At 39.4% G+C, this 18,170-nt stretch overlaps 1 protein-coding gene across 2 annotated transcripts in view; it reads right to left on the bottom strand.

Annotated features, from left to right (window-relative positions):
* abr (ABR activator of RhoGEF and GTPase) overlaps positions 1 to 18,170 on the bottom strand; it is a 107,600-nt gene that overhangs the window by 35,401 nt on the left and 54,029 nt on the right. For both annotated transcript variants that reach the window (XM_061802850.1, XM_061802851.1), the window contains 8 exons: positions 15,112 to 15,164; positions 13,990 to 14,130; positions 11,572 to 11,693; positions 10,271 to 10,439; positions 7,751 to 7,870; positions 7,532 to 7,607; positions 7,343 to 7,447; positions 4,938 to 5,012 (listed from right to left, as the gene is read on the bottom strand). In XM_061802850.1, coding sequence (XP_061658834.1) covers positions 4,938 to 5,012; positions 7,343 to 7,447; positions 7,532 to 7,607; positions 7,751 to 7,870; positions 10,271 to 10,439; positions 11,572 to 11,693; positions 13,990 to 14,130; positions 15,112 to 15,164 — 861 coding nt within the window. The remainder of the gene's footprint in view (positions 1 to 4,937; positions 5,013 to 7,342; positions 7,448 to 7,531; positions 7,608 to 7,750; positions 7,871 to 10,270; positions 10,440 to 11,571; positions 11,694 to 13,989; positions 14,131 to 15,111; positions 15,165 to 18,170) is intronic.

The following is an 18,170-nucleotide window of genomic DNA, read 5'->3' as shown; positions in this document are numbered from 1 at the left end:
AGAAAAAATTGTTTGAAATTGTTAAAAAAAAACCCATTGTGTTTCTTAAAAGTGAAACAGTCCTTCAAATAAAAAAACCAATATATCTTTATTTTGTGGGCTGAAAGACATGAATTTTCAGGCAGTTTTCATACTGCTATTGTGACAGTCCCTCTCCTGGGATGTGGCCACTCTTGTCTCTTGCACAGAGCAATTATATTGGTTAATGTTTTTTTGTTTTTGGAGGCTGCAATACCGCCTGTCTGTAAAGTGTCTTTCCGTCCCGTAGTCGGGTCCTGCTCCCTCGGGTAAGACTCCACCTGACGTGATGATGGATGGAAAGACGTATGGCTCGACCTTTCACCAGCAGCGCTGGTTGAGCGAAGGATCCACTGTGTGTGTGTGTGTGTGTGCATGCGTGTGTGTGCGTGTGCATGTGTGTGTACACGCATTTGAGCCTCGCAGAATATGTTTATACAATGAACCCATGTTGACTTTAGGGGATATGGTCCAAAACAACCCGCAAAAAGTGAAAATCTGTGATGTAGAGAGAACAGACAAGCAAGTTTTAAAGACAGAGTTGTGCCACTTGCTTACACACACACACACACACACACACACACACACACACCACACACACACAAAGTGTAATTCACTTTTTTTACGTTTTGTTTTCTAGTAGTGTTAACCTGGAAAATGTGTTAAACAACTTGAACCAAGCACTTGTCTCGTTTTTTTTTTTTTTTTTAAGAATTGTTCATCTGTCAAAGAGCTGTCCGTTTGTAACAAGTTTTTGCTTGCAACTCATTCATGCAAAAACTTGTATCTCAGAAAACACAAGTCCGGTCACTCATAAGTCGAAGTACCACTGGATACTGTTAAAAAAAAGGCTTGGTTATATAAAATACACAATAGAGCAGAAGATACAAAAAGGAGACACAATGGAATTTTGGGCTGGTAGAAGGTATTAGAGACAACGTATCTATCTCACCCATATGCAAAAAAAAAAGTAACACGTCCACAAAAATAATCGGCCTGCACGATATAATAAACCTTTTTCCCCATCTGGTCTTGTTCTATCGTTTTTTTCCCCAGCCTTCTGAAAGGCGGGCATACTTACTGAGAGGGAGGAAGATTAGTGCTGATGATACTAGGGAAGTTCATTGGAGGGGGAATTCTCTGTGGCCATGTGGGGGATATTTAATAAACAGAACAAGCTCTATATATATATTTATATTTATTAAACTGACCTTTTTTTTAACAGAAGCATGACAGCTCATACCTGACTGTTACCTATTGGTGGACCTCTAAAATCCACAGTAGAAATTAAATTCCCAAGAGTTTAAAAAAAAAAAAAAAAAAAAAAAAAATTAGACAGAGGTGCCGTGTGCGCCAAGCTCTAACAATGCTGACAATCTGAAATGGTTGTCTGTGCCCAGATTCAACTCAAACAAGGCCAGGACAAAAAAGGAAAAAAAAAAATTGTGTCCACACTCAAGTAGGACAAACTAAAAGTGGCCTGGAACTTCAAGAATTTCTATTTCCCTGGCAGGTCAAAAAAAGGCTGACTCTGAGGGGGATGAGTTGGTCTGCATGGGGTATCTGAACTCTTAATACAGAGGTTAATGGATACCATCCTTTTCCATCTCACTTGACTGAGGGCTGTACTCTCGGTGTGTGTTCTAATACAGGATGCTAATCTTCGCCTGGGGTTGTGTTAAATTCTGGGTCAAACGAAGGTTTCATGGAATCAGTTGACAAGTTAAACAAATAAGTATATTTTCAGGTTTAAGAGCCCTCCTCTAAGTTGCTACGTCTATCCCACTTAACTGCTGAAAATACTAAGCAAAGTCATAATTTAATAGTTGAAAAACGAATAAAACCATGAGACACAACAAAGAGCATCTACCCACCCATGGCTAAATTTGTTTAGAACTGAAATCATGTGTCCATGGTGACAAGAGTTGGGTTGCGCATTGTTTGAATTAGAGAAATTCCGGTTTCAGTTCCTTATTTCAATTCTGGTACTAAACAATTTTTTTGTATTCATATTCTTTCAGGGGGCTGTGTCAAAAAGGTTTGCATGGTTGCACGGATTGTGGTGCCAAACACTTTTTGATTCATATTCTTTTAGGGGGCTGGGTCACAAAAGTTTGCATGGTTTAAATAAAGGGCGTCCAAATTATTAATTAGAACGTACTTGCTAGCGCACAGCACAGACTAAAATGAACAATTGAGGGGTTTCTTTATAAACAGTTTCAGAATCAAACCCATGATCTAATAAGCTTGCACGTTATATTCATCTTTCAGCTTTTGTTAAAATCATGTCAAATAGTTTATATGTGCAAGTATTAGTTTGACTTCCTGTTTTAAGCTTGGAGGCTTTTTGAAGGGTACACACTCGAACTCAGCTTTTTGGTACGAAAAGCAACTTCCCATGGAAGCAGTGATTATTATTTTTTTTCATGCATGGACACAAATACAATAAAACATTGATTCCTTTGCTTACCCCTAGATGAGACACAAGGTGAGCGTTTGTGATACTGAGATATTTTTGGATTTTGTCCAAATTCATTGTGATGTTAACTTGCTGCAGTGTTAAGGTCCCCCCCCACCCCCCCCCTACCCCCGGTCATCGATTCTTACATGGCTTGTAGACTAAAATAAACATTAAAAGAAATCAGTGCAAAGTGCAACCAACCGTTTACCTTGTTAGATGTCTCAATATTGGCGTAGATGTATTTTATTGTTTTGCTCACACAACTGACAGAGTTGACTTTTCTGAAACTCCGTGGGGTGCAGGCTGAGGCTCGGAGCTTGTGAGACGCTACATATTGTGAAAGCCTCCTTTGCACATTGTAATCTTGTTCCAAATGTTTGGACTGAAGCGAATGGTCATTAATTTTGACAAAAAAATAAGACACTTCTGTTCACCGCCACCGCTATTGGGGACAAGCACACATTCACACGCATTCTTCTTCATTGGTTTTCACCACTTCTTCGCTGGTCTTTGTTGCTTCTTTTTCTGGATTTGTGGAAAAGGCACCAAAACTGGTAACCAAAAAATTTTAATTGGAACGATTCAGGGAGAACCTAAATGTTATTCCGTTCAGTTCTTGATTCCCAAGCCTACTCAAGAGAAACACTCATTTGTTGCTTTATACACGCATTTCTGTCCACTTTTTCAGACCTCACGTAGCAAAGCAAAGTGCACCATTGATATAATATATTGATGTGCTGCCTCAACGCACAGAAGGAATGTTTGCCACCGGGATTGCAAAATGTTCAAATCAGGTCCAGTGCCACCATGAAAATAGATGGTGTATCCTTAAGGAAAGAGGGATGTGTCTGAGCAGGATACATTATGGAAACTTGTAGAAGTGCAAGGTACACATTGAAGTTATCTACAAAAAGCTGTAGCCCACAGAGGAGACCGCTCCACACACAGCAAGGCCAACTGTGCCTTAATTTGCAACAGCGTTTGGCATTCACACATTGAAGAAAATTAAAAAAAAAAAAAAAATTCACATCACGGATTATTACGTCATGTTTTTAAGTAATATGGAATTCATTTTTGACGAGATTGAACTCCTAGCTCCTCCATCTTTGACCCAGTTTGACTACTATGCCCAGAGTAGAATTAAAAGCCTGTTCCCACGGGAAGGAGACACAAAAATTCACAAGATGCACATTTTTTAACAATACAGATTTCTGACTGCACAATGGAGGGTGTGTGTGCATGAGTGTTTGTGTGTGTGACAGGATTACCTTTGAAAACACATCAACTCAAAAATCAGCACTGAAAAATGGCTGCTTTTTGCAGTCATTAGATATGCTGACTATAATAATACCATGTGTAATGCCACTAATCACAGTCATGTGTTATCTTTTATAGGCCAGGAAGTGTGGCTGTCTAAAAAAAGGAAATGTCTTAAGTAGAAATGATGAAGGAGACCACAACAGCCATGCTAAATCCTCTAACGACAGGGCTGCTGACAATGTAGAAAAAAATCCAAACTAGATCTCATAATTGAATGGAACACTATGACTGGTACTTTTTGACAACTTATACAAAAATAAAATATCTTCATCAACTTCTATCACCGCTCCAGGCACGAGGAGAACATAGAGCATTCCTATGGACATTATACCGTAGTACAACATGGTCAACATTGGATTTTTCGTCACCTCACCACTTTACTCTGTACTAAGGTAAACCGGCCTTCGGAAGATGTCATGCTCCAATCTGTTACCTTAAACATTCTCATGGGCGCCTTCCTACACTTGTGGCTATCTTGGTACAAGAGGAAATCATCTATCTGTTTTGAGTTACGAGATACTTTGTGTGTGTGTGAATACATGTGTGAGTGTGTATGCATATGAGAGAGATAGGAAGACAGATGCATATGAGAGAGCAAGAGCGAAAGAGAGACTGGCTACAATGTGCACTGAAATGCCAGCTGTCCATTCCTGACACATCCGAAATAACCTCTGTGTGGGCTTGGAAACAACCCACTGGCTGCACACACACACACGCACACGCACGCAGACAGACACACATACAAAGCTATGTCGTCACAATGACGACAGGATGCAAAGTAAAACAGGAAATACACTTCATAATGAAAAAAAACCTATTTATGGAATTGTGATTGTGTTGGATTCTCAGTGCTCAACATCATGATGTCTGGGAGGAAAAAAAAAAAAATATTCTAATTGAGTGTTCCACTATTTAGTCCAGCAGTCTCTGCCCATTTTTCTGTTAGCTGTTTTTGCATTACCCTTCCTACTTTACGTGGCCATCGCCTGATGAGAACAGCAGGTGCACAACGCAGTGATTGACTAGTTCAACTGTGTCCTCATGCACTCTATAGCAGCTGTGTGGAAGAAGTACTATGCATAGCTGAAGTGTGCGCACAAGTGTGGTGAAGAACAAGTTGTTTTGCTGTCAGACTTACTGGCTGACTCCTTGAATCCTTTGGCAGAGTGGACAATCACATGAAGGAAGCCGTACAGGCCTGGAGTCTCTTCATCTGGGGATACAAGAATTGCATTGACTTTAATTGCACTAACTTTATATCGTATTCTTCCGTATAACATTGAGACACTGCATCACGTAAAGAAATTCTGACTCAGCTCATTCATCTAACAAAACACCGATCACACAGATCCAGATTTAGAAGCCATGTATCACTCTCTTTCCATTTCCAGTTTGGAAAAGAGGATTGGAAAAAATAAGTGAATATTTTGCTCTCTTTGTTAATCGAACAACAAAAAAAATGTTTTTTAGTTTTTGAATTTGAAGATTTAACTGGTTGAATTTAGGTAACCCTGAAGTTTGGTCATATGCATTAATAAAGATTCAGTATGTTAGCTTGACAGCCTTTACAATCAGGCTTGACAAAAATATGATTACAATATAGGAAATCAAGGACAAATATATTTACACTGTGTGGTGTTGGTTCCTGGAATTGTTTCGTTAAAAAAAAAAAAAAAAAGAAACGGTAATCACTGCACTCACAAATTAATCGACTGACTGATGTAACCAAATTAAAAGCAACTATTATTTTGTGACTTCGTAATACTGTATATCAAAAGAACTGCACTGGTTATCAGGTCCAAGTGTGCGTGCGTGTGTGTGCGTGTGTGCATGTGTGTGTGTGTGTGTGAATGAATGTTTTGGGTGGGCCTACCATTTGACAGTTACAATTTTATGTAGGGTTTACACTCATAGGAAGAGGGTTCAAATATTCAGCTTGGAGGTGGCCAGAGAACTGTGATTATCCACACCACATATCTATTTTCTACCACTTATCCTGTTCAGGGTCACAGGTGAGCTGGAGCCTTTCCAAGCTGACCGAGTGCAAGGCGGGGTGGGACTCCAGACCTAGACCATGCAAATTCAATAACAAAAGCCCCTAGCTGATACTCAAACAGAAAGTGTGACTCTGATGCAAGATGCGAACAAGTTGTTAACTCAATCAATTACATTTTTTTAATTGAAAATACTTAAATAATAGTAATAGTAAGCAAATATCATTAATGCTTCAGTCACAGGATAAAAGTACTATAACAACATCTGAGTTCCAGTTTTGGCCTCAAAGTGGGTCTCTTGAAATGTTATCCATTCAAGTTAATTATGAGAACATTCCTTTGCCAGCTGGTCTCAATTTAAACCCCTACTGTTCTCTGTTAGGTCCATGTCATTGTGCATGCCTGCGTGTGAGCGTGTGTTTGTGTGTGTATGCACATGCATGTGTTTGTTGGCTTTGTAATGATTGACGCTTAAAGATATCAGGCAGCCAACACACATGAGATGGAACAAATGAGTACCACAATGTCCCCCCCCCCCCCATTTATGTCTCTCTTTGCACTTTGTAATATGAAAAAGTTAGATAAACTCTGAATTTAGTGATCCTATTTTTTTTTTTTTTGGCGATTTATCTAAAAAGTCAGAAGACGGAGTTAAAGGTTCCATAGGTCAGACATGTTTTCAAAATGATAAATGTTTTATTTTTTTAGAAATTTTCAGACCTGGTCAATTATACTAACTGTTCAAGAATAGAATTTGACTTGGGTTGATTGTTAGAAGCAGACTTAATTTAAAGCATGACTGTAATATTTTTGATCATTTACATAAAATAATTTACCAATACGTGAGTGTAACTCAGAGAATCTGGCAGAAATGTATACACAGTGCACATTGGTCACACTATATACCATATAGCCGTATATATAATTACAGTGTTGAGCAATATAAAGTTTTAGCAGGGCAGAGTAGCAGCTGCCCATCAGTGTGTGTAATTAGTGTTAATGTTTCAATCCATATAGTTTTCATTATTATTTATTAAAACTATTATTTATTAGGAAGAATAAACTTGGAGATTTAGGATGAATTAAGGTACACATTATGGAGTGAAACATGTTTGATGGTTTCATTTGGAGATTTGAATAATGGGTCATCTGTTCGATTTGACTTTGGGGCGTGGGTGTGGTTTTGCGTATGTTAAAGAGCGAAACAGAATGTCTGACAGCGTGAAAACAGATACACTTGCAGCATTGAGAGATGTCCGAGGACGTCGACCAGATGGCCTTAATGTCAGCAGTGGGTCCTGAAAGGACGACAATGTGGGAATGTGGAGTGAAAACAAACATATAGACTGAGCCAGCAGTGTCGGCCACCACCGGCACAGTGCAGAGCATTGTGATAGCCAAGACCCAGATGAAAAACATTTTGTAACCTAGATTTAGCCACACTCACTTTAAATTAAGTTTTTAAGAATTTTCAATTTGAAGCAGAGTTGTGTAGGTGGGACAGAGCTGAAAGAGCCGGACAATCCATTTATATGATCATGTGTCTTACCATCTTTATTACTGGTGACAGGAATGTTGTGGACAGTTCGGAGTTTGAAACAGGAGCTAGTAAGGACCTGCAACTCGACCGAGGTTAGTACACATGCTTGAAGGTCTGAAAACACACACAGTATACACACTGCTATAGTTGGACGCAGACTTATTTGTCAAGCAACAATCATATTAGAGTAAGTGTCACCTTTCTTCTGGAGCTTCTGTATGCTTTCTCGCCATTCTGACCTCTCATAATCAGATGAGAGAAGGAACAGGTAGCTCTATGGAAAAGAAGCATAACACAGTCGTCAGAGCCAAACCAAAAAATAGAAATCTGTAACTTCTTGAAATATATCGCTATCTAGAGGTAACATTGGAGCACTGCAACAATTTGATATGAGTGCCAAGGCAGGCAGAGGATTACCTTGCCATGTTTGTTATGAAGACGGAAAGGAATTGTAGGAGAGTGAAGCAGCAGCCAAGATTCCTGTTCGTTCATCTTCTTCCTGAGACGCTCCACTCGGTTCTGACCCTTTGGTGCTTTCTAAACAAAATTATAACAATAATGTTTATAATTCTTATTAAAAAAAAAAAAAAATCTGGAAACTTTTCAGACATTCAAGGACGTCAAAACAAATTAGTCTGAAACGGATAATCAAATTGACCAGTAAATATTGGGGAAAACAAAAACAAAAAAACTCGTGACTGGAAATGATTGCTTGTAACCAGACTACAGGAGATGTTTTGCATGTTTAAAAGATTCATTGGCATGGTGGGTCAAGAATTCAGTTTTGTCTCTGAATAAAGACAAACATCACAACCACTTAATACTGTGCAGAAGAGTTAAATATCTTTTTCCATGCAACGTAACACCTTTTCAAAACAATTTATTCTACCTTCTTCATTACAGACAATTAGAAACTGCTGAAATTCCAAAGAAAACCATCAGAGTTCTTATCTTACGTAAATCGTGTGTTCTGTTAATTACACTATGCTATTTATTCTTCAAGGACCAAAGGAACAGGAACAGACATATCCCTCCCAGGAAGCTCTTAGTGAGAATCAGGGCATTATCAAATGAATCGCTCCTCAGCTAGAAATTTGCCCCGAGTGGGAGACTTTAGCAACATGCAGGCAGGATAACAGGAATTTTCTGCTCCTCCTTCAGGCCAACATTATTGCCAGCAAATCCGTTTTTCCAACTGACACAGTTCTATTGCCTGTCCTTTTGACCCAAGACACAAATCAGAAGAATAAACAGTTAATAGTTTAAATGGAAGCTTTTATATGTTTATTTTTAAAACGCGATACACTTAAGCATGTGTTGCCCTGAATAAGGGTACTTTGGCATCAGCATTTCAAATTTCCATACATTCATTGTGTTCATTGCAATAACAGTGATGGTATACTCATGAGTCTGGGGAAGGGGAATATGGTCACTGGAATAAATGTGCAGTTCAGAAAGGGAAGAAATTTTGGGTCAAACTCACACCATTGTTTCCTGCTTGGAATGGTGTCCTCAGGAAGGGACGATTATGCACCTCAAATAACAACACTTATATCGCCACGTTTCGGTTCTGTCAGTGTTATTACTGGGAAACATTGAAATATGGGAAGCCTAATCAGCATTTATTCTACATCATTGATATCCATCTTAAGGTCCCTGTTATGTTTGCAACCGAGTGGGGAGTGTGTGTGTGTGTGTGTGTGGGGGGGGGGGGGGGTGGCGCTGTTTTATTGCAAACCCCTACGTCGCCCCGAGGGTGGGGGTGGCGCTGAAAATTTAATGTCCAAAAAGGAGGTTGCTACAAAAAAAAGTTTGGGAACCACTGAACTAGAGCTATAAATGTATTACTCTGGGGCCACCTGCTGGACTCAGCATTTTTGTTAGTTTTTAATGGCTTTAGTGATAGCTTTGTTCACCGACATTTAAAATGTGTTTTTTTTTTGTTGGCGGTGCTTCAATGCATTTCATACACGGTCAAAAGTGGAACAAAATGTTTCTGCTTCTCTCCTGATGCATCCACTACCAGCCCATGTAGTCCACTTTGCCGTTACAATTTGCATTTATTAATGTACAAATGGAAAAAAAGTTAGTTTGATAACTTGATATCATTTGTGTACGGTGCTGGTGCGCACATTTGTTTGTCCATGTGTAATCTCACGTAAGCGCGTGTTTGTGTGTTATTTAGGCTTGAATGGCAGTTAATACTTTTGATGTGTCTCATGCTAGTATGGTTTGCTCGTGTTGAATGATTCAACTATTGAATACAGTCATTTATGTGGCATGGATTTATGACTTTGTACATTTTAGATTTCTGATGTTGGCGCTTAATGGTCCTCCGTTTTAAGAGTTTTCTCTCCACCTTGTGGCAACCTCTGTTTTAGGGGGTGCATCACACCCAAAAAACAAATCTGCATATAACACCTCAATTGAAATAAACTGGCTGAATCTGAATGGAATTTCATTCTTTTACATGGTGTGGAATATTCCTTTTGCCAAACGAATCAGAAGCAAATTTTCGTCATGTAAACAGAATTGGAACAAGTTGTGCTGCGCTGCGTCTACGCAGGCTTTGCCTTGACGACAATTCACGGTGATGCCATCGTTTGCATGTGTAAATATGGTTGAGTCTAAACAAAGCTCGCATGCGATGGAGACCCCGTTTTAACTGTGCAGAACTTTTTTCAATCAAACTGTTGACTGAAAATGAAGATAAAAGTGTCAAAATAAATCCCAACTACTGTGGTAAATAGATGACTGACTGTCCTGATAAATGACGTGATGTCTATGTCAATGTGCAAATGTCCTATGGAATTTCTGATTAACTGTATTGCACATGTATTATTATGTATTGCACCGGAATAGATTGTGTCACTTGTAAACGTTTTGTTTTATTGCTGGAATAATACAGAACTATAAATTACAGTGACCAAAGCTTACCTTCTCCTTCTGTATCTCACTCTTTAAGAGTGATATCTTAATCTTGATCTCTTCAATCTCGTGCTCAGGGAGGACTTGGATACTATGGCAAGAGTCGGACTCCTCCAGTGTCTGGAAATTCAAATCCGCAAGAGGGATGTACCACTTGCATTCATACTGCTGGTGACGACTTCAGAGAGACAAACAAAATGAAGGTGATAGAAATGAGGACATCAGTCATAACATCTGAAATTTCATCCCGTACATCTATAGGTAATTAAAAAAAAAATAATAATGAAAAAAAATACACACACACACACACCCCAGAACTGTGACCTATTGATATCTACTATTAGCCTTGGACATTCAATTGGTATATCATAAAAGGCAAGCCCAATGTAATTGATTAGAAAGGAAACAATTCAGTTCAATAAACAAATGAATTTATTTCAAAACAGCATAGTTATACAAAAAACACAGCTTTTAAAAGATGTTTTTTAATTCAATTGAATTATCAAGTCTATTGGTCTATTTGTAGATGTAATAGTAAACTGGCTTCGGTTTTCCTCCGTGATTATTTCTTGAGGTAACCCAATAGACCCAGTTTGAGTAGAGTTAGTACTAATGAGTGTCTATTCGGGAGTGGTATAAGGATATTCTGGCTTCATTCTGTAAAAACAGAGCCTTCTGTGATACTTTTTATTTAGTTATTATAGCTAGTAACAGAGCAGTATAAAATATTTAGTACTCTGCTCTGTTTTAATGAGGTATTATCCATCCATTTTCATTGCCACTTATCCTCACAAGGGTCGTGGGGAGTGCTGGAGCCTCTCCCAGCTTTCAACGGGCAGGAGGCAGGGTACACCCTGAACTGGTTGCCAGCCAGTCGCAGGGCACATTGAGACTAACAGACGCACTCACAATCACACCAAGGGGTAATTTAAAGTGTCCAATTAATGTTGCATGTTTTTGGGATGTGGGAAGAAACCGGAGTGCCCGGAGAAAACCCACGCAGGCACAGGGAGAACATGCAAACTCCATGAGGCCAACGCTTTCCAGCTGAACCACTGTCCCGTCCAATGAGGTATTAATTTAACAAAATAATAATTCTGGTTGTAGTGTGAGGAGATGCAGAACTGAACTGCATCATAAGAACTGTTTAATATTTTGGTTACCTTTGTTTTATGAAAGTAAAAAAAAAATAAAAAATTCTGTAGCATCTAATATTGGATTTAATTATATTGTAGAAGTGCTCAAATTGCTGTAGTTGGTTGATGTATAAACAGTATACTGTAAATTAAAGAAAAATGAAAAAAGCTCACCTAGCAGAGGTCTTTTTCATTTTAGCACAGAGCAGCAGGTCAGTGAAGAGGAAGACATGTCGTAGCTTCCTGGAGCTTTCAGACACCTCCACAAGGAAGCCATCCTTCACCAGCTGACGAGCCTGAATAAATTAAATATTACTTGTGATGAAGAATGAGATTCATAAGGACTTATGAAAAACATGTTTTCTGAGATACACACATATTTTTTATTGCTTTACTTATATCCTCAATGATATGCAGCGATCTTACATTGCCTCACAGTGGAGGGAAAAAAAATGAGGCAGCAACTGTGCGACCACATAAAAACATCCATGAATTCTTTTTCCATACTGCCTGCCTTCTTTGGGGTCATGGGTGAGTCCACCCTGGATTGCTTGCCAGTAAAATGCAGGCCACATTCAGGCAAACCATTCACGCTCACATTCGCACCCATCGACAATTTAGAGTATGGCGCAAGGACTTCACACGAATGTTTTTGGAATGGAAGTTGAAGCCAGAGTAGGAAAATCCTTGCAAGAACATGTGAAATTCACACAGAGGAGCAGAGCCAAGATTCGAACATGAGACCTCTCGACTGTGAGACCGCTAACCACTATGTCACTGTGCTGTCTGTCAAACAGGAGCAAAACATATGAAAGATGTGAGGTCAGAAATGTCATCTCTGGACAGTGTATATACATCCATACAACAATTTTCTTTTTGCTTGATCTCATTTCCAGTCATATGTTGGTACACATTCTACACGAGTTCAAACTTTTCAATGGTACAGTCATTGACCCCTCCGTAGAAATTGCGTTATCCGTGTCACTGACCAATCAGAGGCCAGAGATCTGCATAAACAACGCCCCTTTTTTGCACCCGCCGTTCCCTCAGACAACGTTGCATGGTCCAGTATAGCTTTTGTTAGCGTTTTATAGCATATTTGTGTTCTTTAACAATAGATATGGTTAAGAGGTGTAGTCACGGACTTTGTAATAGTGACGACAGGTATCCTGAAAGGCTAGTTGGTGGAGTTCAATTCGTACGCTTTCCAAAACCAAAGACCCAGTACGAAAAATGTATTCGATGGATCAAACTTTGTGGAAGACCGCATCATCAACTGAATCCATCTAAAATCAACCGGAACAGAAGACCGAGTACGAAAAATGTCTTCGATGGATAAAACTTTGAGGAAGACCGCATGATCAACTGAATCGATCAACCGGAACAGATATGTTTGCATGAAGGTAAACCCTAAATTTGATTTTCAATACATGTCTCATATAAATGAATTAGCAGTTCTTCACTTGCATAACATAGCTACGTGTGAATGATTGACACACTTGATCTGTGTTGAGCGATATTTTGCGATGATCTGACTGCACAAACGTGTCTCTGTTCGGCGCTCCCGAGCTAAGCTAAACCGGACGAGCGAGTCCTAAAAGCCTTCGACGTGCACCGAGAAACCAAGACTGAAGGAAGGATGTTTGAGGACACTAAAAAGTAGTGATTGTCGTGCTCTGTCGGGACTTGCGTAGGTTCGGCACTAATTCAAGAATAATTATTGAGGGGAGCGCGTCACGTTACACAAAGAAAACGAGAGAAACAACTTGTAAATCAAGCCTCGCCTTCTTCTTTTCCATCATACGGCGGTTCACAAACGGCTATACAGATACACAATCAGATTCTGCACACAAGTGTGATATGTAACACGAAAATAGGAAACTGTCAATGACGAATTCGTCTTTGGGTTATAATATATTATATTATGTGGCTTCTCGGTCTTCCTCTGACTCTGGAAAGATCTCGCGCTAATATCAATGGTTTCTCCGTCGATATGCATGTAAATACCATTGAAATACCGCTCGCTGAAATACTTGAAGCCCTGCTGTCTGCTTTTCAACGATATTTCACTATTCGCTAAGAATGCGAGTGAGAAATCAATTTCGCTCTAGTCTTTTCTTCCTGCGGCGGCATTTTTGCTAATTGTTTGTCTGAGGTTAGCACACGTGGGGTGACGTAACTTCAGGAGGCGTGGTTAAGTGCCATGTACGGCGGGGTCAATTATTACACAATGTTTTAAAAAAAAATGCATATGTATTTTGCTTGATGAGTTATTTTGATACACATTTTACAAATTCTGCCAAGGTATCCATCCATCCATTTCAAACACCGCTTATCCTGGTTAGATTTGCAGGGTGCTGGAGGCCATTTCAGCCGACTTTGGGCGAAAAGTGGACTAAACCCTGAGACATGGACAACTATTTCCACTCACTCACATTATCAATGAGTGGGAACTGAACCCACACTACATGCAACAGGCAAATGTCCTACAACACCAATGCAAAATGAAAACTACTAAGATAGTGATGTCTAGGTTGCAACCTCATTCAAAATGTGATGTAAATGCTTTTGATGACACACACACTAACACACCTCTCCTTTGGGCGTGGTGACAGCGGTGCGGCGAGGGTCAATCTCCTCATTGATGGAGGAGAGGAAATTCTGAGATATCCGCAGAGCGTCCTGCAGGAGAGGGAAGTCTGGATGGTCTTTTGGCGTGTGTTTTAGCAAATCCTGCAGAGCATATGTCAAAGATTAGAAAGACACATTTGACTCTTTATAACTTTGGTTTGTATTGCCTTGAGAACACAAAAAGCAGCAGTTCTAATCAAATTGTGAAGTAATCTCATAGAAAGTGCTTTGCTTGCTGTTGTTAAAGCAGATTTCATCAGTACATAAGGGGGAAAGTATCTGCCCACACAATAATCATCAGCTGTCTTTGGATATCGCTAGCGTGTTTGCTTGAATGACACGTGAAGAAACACACACCCTTAAATAGATTTACCAGGTAAGTTGCTGTTCTGACTTAGCTGAACAACTAAACCTTTTAGACAAGAGTGACAAATTTTGAAATGATAGCCAGGTTATTGATTGATTGGAGATCTATAAACTGTAATGTACTAAAACAAGTGTTTGTCTGGCAACTTAACGCTCGATTTATACTGCGCTGTTTGTGTGATATAATTCAGATTTTTGATTTTCGCAATTCAGATGGGTGCCATGGTAGCATAATGACAACAAAAAGATATATAGACACACACAACACCTTATGGCAAGGCAAAATTATTTTTAGGAAGTTGGTGAAAATTTATTCAAAATAAAAAACAGAAATAATAAACAGAAGTATTCTCTCCCTTTTCTCAATACTTGAAGTAGTACACTTTCGGTAGCAATTAATATCATGACAAACACTTGGTGCACCTATATTTGGCCTGTTTTGTCTATTGTCCATTGCAAATTTGAGAAAACTATGTTCTTTTCAAGGAATTTATGAAGATTTTTTTGGGGGGGTATGAAGGGTATTCCATTTTAGAATAAGGCTGTAACATAAAATGAGGGGAACAAAAAAGGAAAAGTGGAGTGCTGTGACTATTCTCTAGATGCATAGCCAAAAGAAAACTAACAAAAGAAATAAATCAGATAATGGCATTAAATTGTATTTTGGCACTTGGACTAGATTTACGTCTCCAAGCAGGGTGAAAAGGGTGTACTCACGTGAAGAACAAGGGTGCTTCTTGTCACACGGTCAATGGGTTTATAAAGAAGCGCTGTATGGAGAGAAGTAGCCGTTGGTCAACATTCTGTTTTTCAACAAGCTACATTCATACCCAACTGTCCTTTAACGAGACGTGTACTTGACCTGGTACCATTGAAGGAAAGCAATCGAAAAGATTTATGATGAGATCAACACATCTGATGGGGTGAGCAAGGGGAAATGCAGTGCATGCACGCACACACACACACACACACACACACACACACACACACACACACACACACAGACACACACACACAAGTGTCTGTACGATGCAGGTCACAGGATCAGCTTTCCTGTTAAGGTAGTGTGAAGAGCAGACGCTTTGACATCACAGCTCAAGGTGAGAAACTCCCACAGAAAAACACAAAAAAGGAAACTAGCTCATAGATGTTATACACTCACCAGCTACAACTTTAGGTAAGCCCACACAATCTATTGAGATTCTAGACAAACAAAATGTGTATTACGGCGCAATGATAGCTATATTCTTATGTCACAAATAAAGTACCCAAAATATACATTTCTTGTCATGGTACTGTGCAGTGTTAGAATCACTCGACTAATGCTCTACTTTTGGAAGCCCTCGTATTATCTTACTGGTCTCATTTTGTGGGTGCATGCATATAGATTAACGGTGAGGTTAAAGGATGTAAAAGGTTATCTGACATGATGTTCTGTCCGAAAGGCTCATCAGTCATCTCACTGAAACAAAATAGTAAAATGAAAGCAACCCAGAAGAACATTGAAAAAAGAAAGTTGAAATTCCAACCTGTCATACAAGCTAATAAATTGGAGACTTCAAGAAACATTTTTAAACACCAGAGAGTCTAAGCTAGTCAAACGCAGGGAAGCAGCGAGGCTTCGGTGTGTAGGGAAGGTTAGTTTCTGCTCCTACAGACAGGTAGAACACAGCTGCAGTTCCCCTTGAAGATTATGCCCATCAAGAACACTAAACATCACTCTTTGAGGAGCTCAGTGCTTAGCTGCCTCGCCACTTATTTCCATCTCCTTTCTTCTATTTCAACTCTGATATGAGAGAGTGAAAACCTACTGGGAAAAGGTTCAGATCTTCTGAGATATTAAAATAAACACACTCATGCAAGGTCAGATATACGTTATTCACACATATATGCAAACAGAATATAGTATAAGTACAGTATAAGGCCAAGATTTAGTTTTCTTTTTTCAAAATATTTTACTAATAACCTCTGTAGTTCCACCACACTCAGGCCAGTCGACAGGCTTTCTCCTTTTAAGATCACATTGTATGTATGCAAAATATAGTGACTGCCATAAATGGCCAAAATCCGCAAGTAATCCATGCCACCCCTCCCCCAACCCTTAAGAAAAAAAAAAAAAAAAAAAGGTTCACAGTGGTTTTCCTCGAGGACAAGTGGCGACCCTGCGGCTTTGGCCATCTCAGTGGACTCTATATCTGTATGTCTGTATTATAAAGGTGTACAGACCAAAAGAAGCAGTACAATGTCTGCAAAAGTGAAGCAAAACATTTTTCTTTTTCTTCTTTTCCTTTCGGCTTGTCCCGATTAGGGGTCGCCACAGAGTGTCATCCTTTGCCATCTAAGCTTATCTCGTACAACTTCCTCACTAACACCCGCTGTCCTCATGTCCGCCCTCACAATTTCCATCAATCTTTTCTTTGGTCTTCCTCTCACTCTTTTGCCTGCCAGCTCCATCCTCAGCACCCTTCTGCCGATATATTCACTCTCTCACCTCTGAACATGTCCAAACCATCGAAGTCTCCTCTCTCTAACCTTGTCTCCAAAACATCCAACTAATGAGCTCATTTCTAATCCTACCCAACCTGTTCACTCCGAGCGAGAACTTCAGCATCTTCATTTCTGTTACCTCAAGTTCTGCTTCCTGTTGTTTCTTCAGTGCCACCGTCTCTGATCCGTACATCATGGCCGGCCTCACCACTGTTTTATACACTTCGCCCTTCATCCTAGCGGAGACTCTTCTGTCACATAGACCACCAGACACATTCCCCCAACTGTTCCACCCCGCTTGGACCCGTTTCTTCACTTCCTTACCACACTTTCCATTGCTCTGTATTGTTGACCCCAAGTATTTGAAGTCGTCCACTGTTGCTGTCTCCCTGGAGCTTCACTCTTCCTTTCCTCCGCCCCTCTCATTCATGCACATATATTTTGTTATACTTTGGCTAATCTTCATTCCACTCCTTTCCAGTGTGTGCCTCCATCTTTCTAATTGTTCCTCCACCTGCTCCCTGCTTTCACTGCAGATCACATCATCTCCGAATATTATGATCCAAGGGGAATCCAGTCTAATCTCATCTGTCAGCCCATCCATTACTACCGCAAACAGGAAGGGGCTCAGGGCGGATCGCTGATGCAGTCCCACCTCCACCTAAATTCTTTAAATTCTATTTGGTTAAGTAATCATTGCATATTTTTTATAAAATAGAATAGTGTTAATTTTCCATTTAAAAAAAAATGCTCTCTTGATGACTTTTTCCTAACTCATTGCTAACCCACCTTGCTGTTTGCATTTGTTTTCAATGAAGGCTCTGATTACTTTGTTGATGGGTGGATTATTATATGCATGTTAAGATGTGTGTGTTTCTGCAGTTAATCATTATAAACAAGAGAACACAGTTGATGTGCACTTCAAAAAGATTATTTGAAACTTTATTGAACAGTTAACTACAACTGAATTTATTTTAGAAATGTACTTAAGCATTTAAAGACATTTTGTTCAGTGATTTTCATTACCACTGGAGGAAGCCATATTATCGCTGACCTAGATGAATGTATTGAATTTCAGAAAGGTAATGGAATGTTAACAGACTGATTTACATGCACTATTTTAGGTCGCGAAATTTACTGGAATTTTAATCGACTATTAACTACACAAACATTTTAGCTTACAAAATCAAAAGTTAAATCACATTTTAATCAAAACACTGACTAAAATCTAAATTTGTAGTCATTCGCAGCGTGTTTGAGCTTGACGTCATACTTTTGATTGCTTCAAA

The sequence above is a fragment of the Syngnathoides biaculeatus genome, chromosome 18, assembly GCF_019802595.1.
Source record: "Syngnathoides biaculeatus isolate LvHL_M chromosome 18, ASM1980259v1, whole genome shotgun sequence".
NCBI classification, from domain to species: domain Eukaryota; kingdom Metazoa; phylum Chordata; class Actinopteri; order Syngnathiformes; family Syngnathidae; genus Syngnathoides; species Syngnathoides biaculeatus.
Note: the sequence above shows the minus strand (reverse complement) of the source record. Positions and strands in the feature narration are given on the sequence as shown.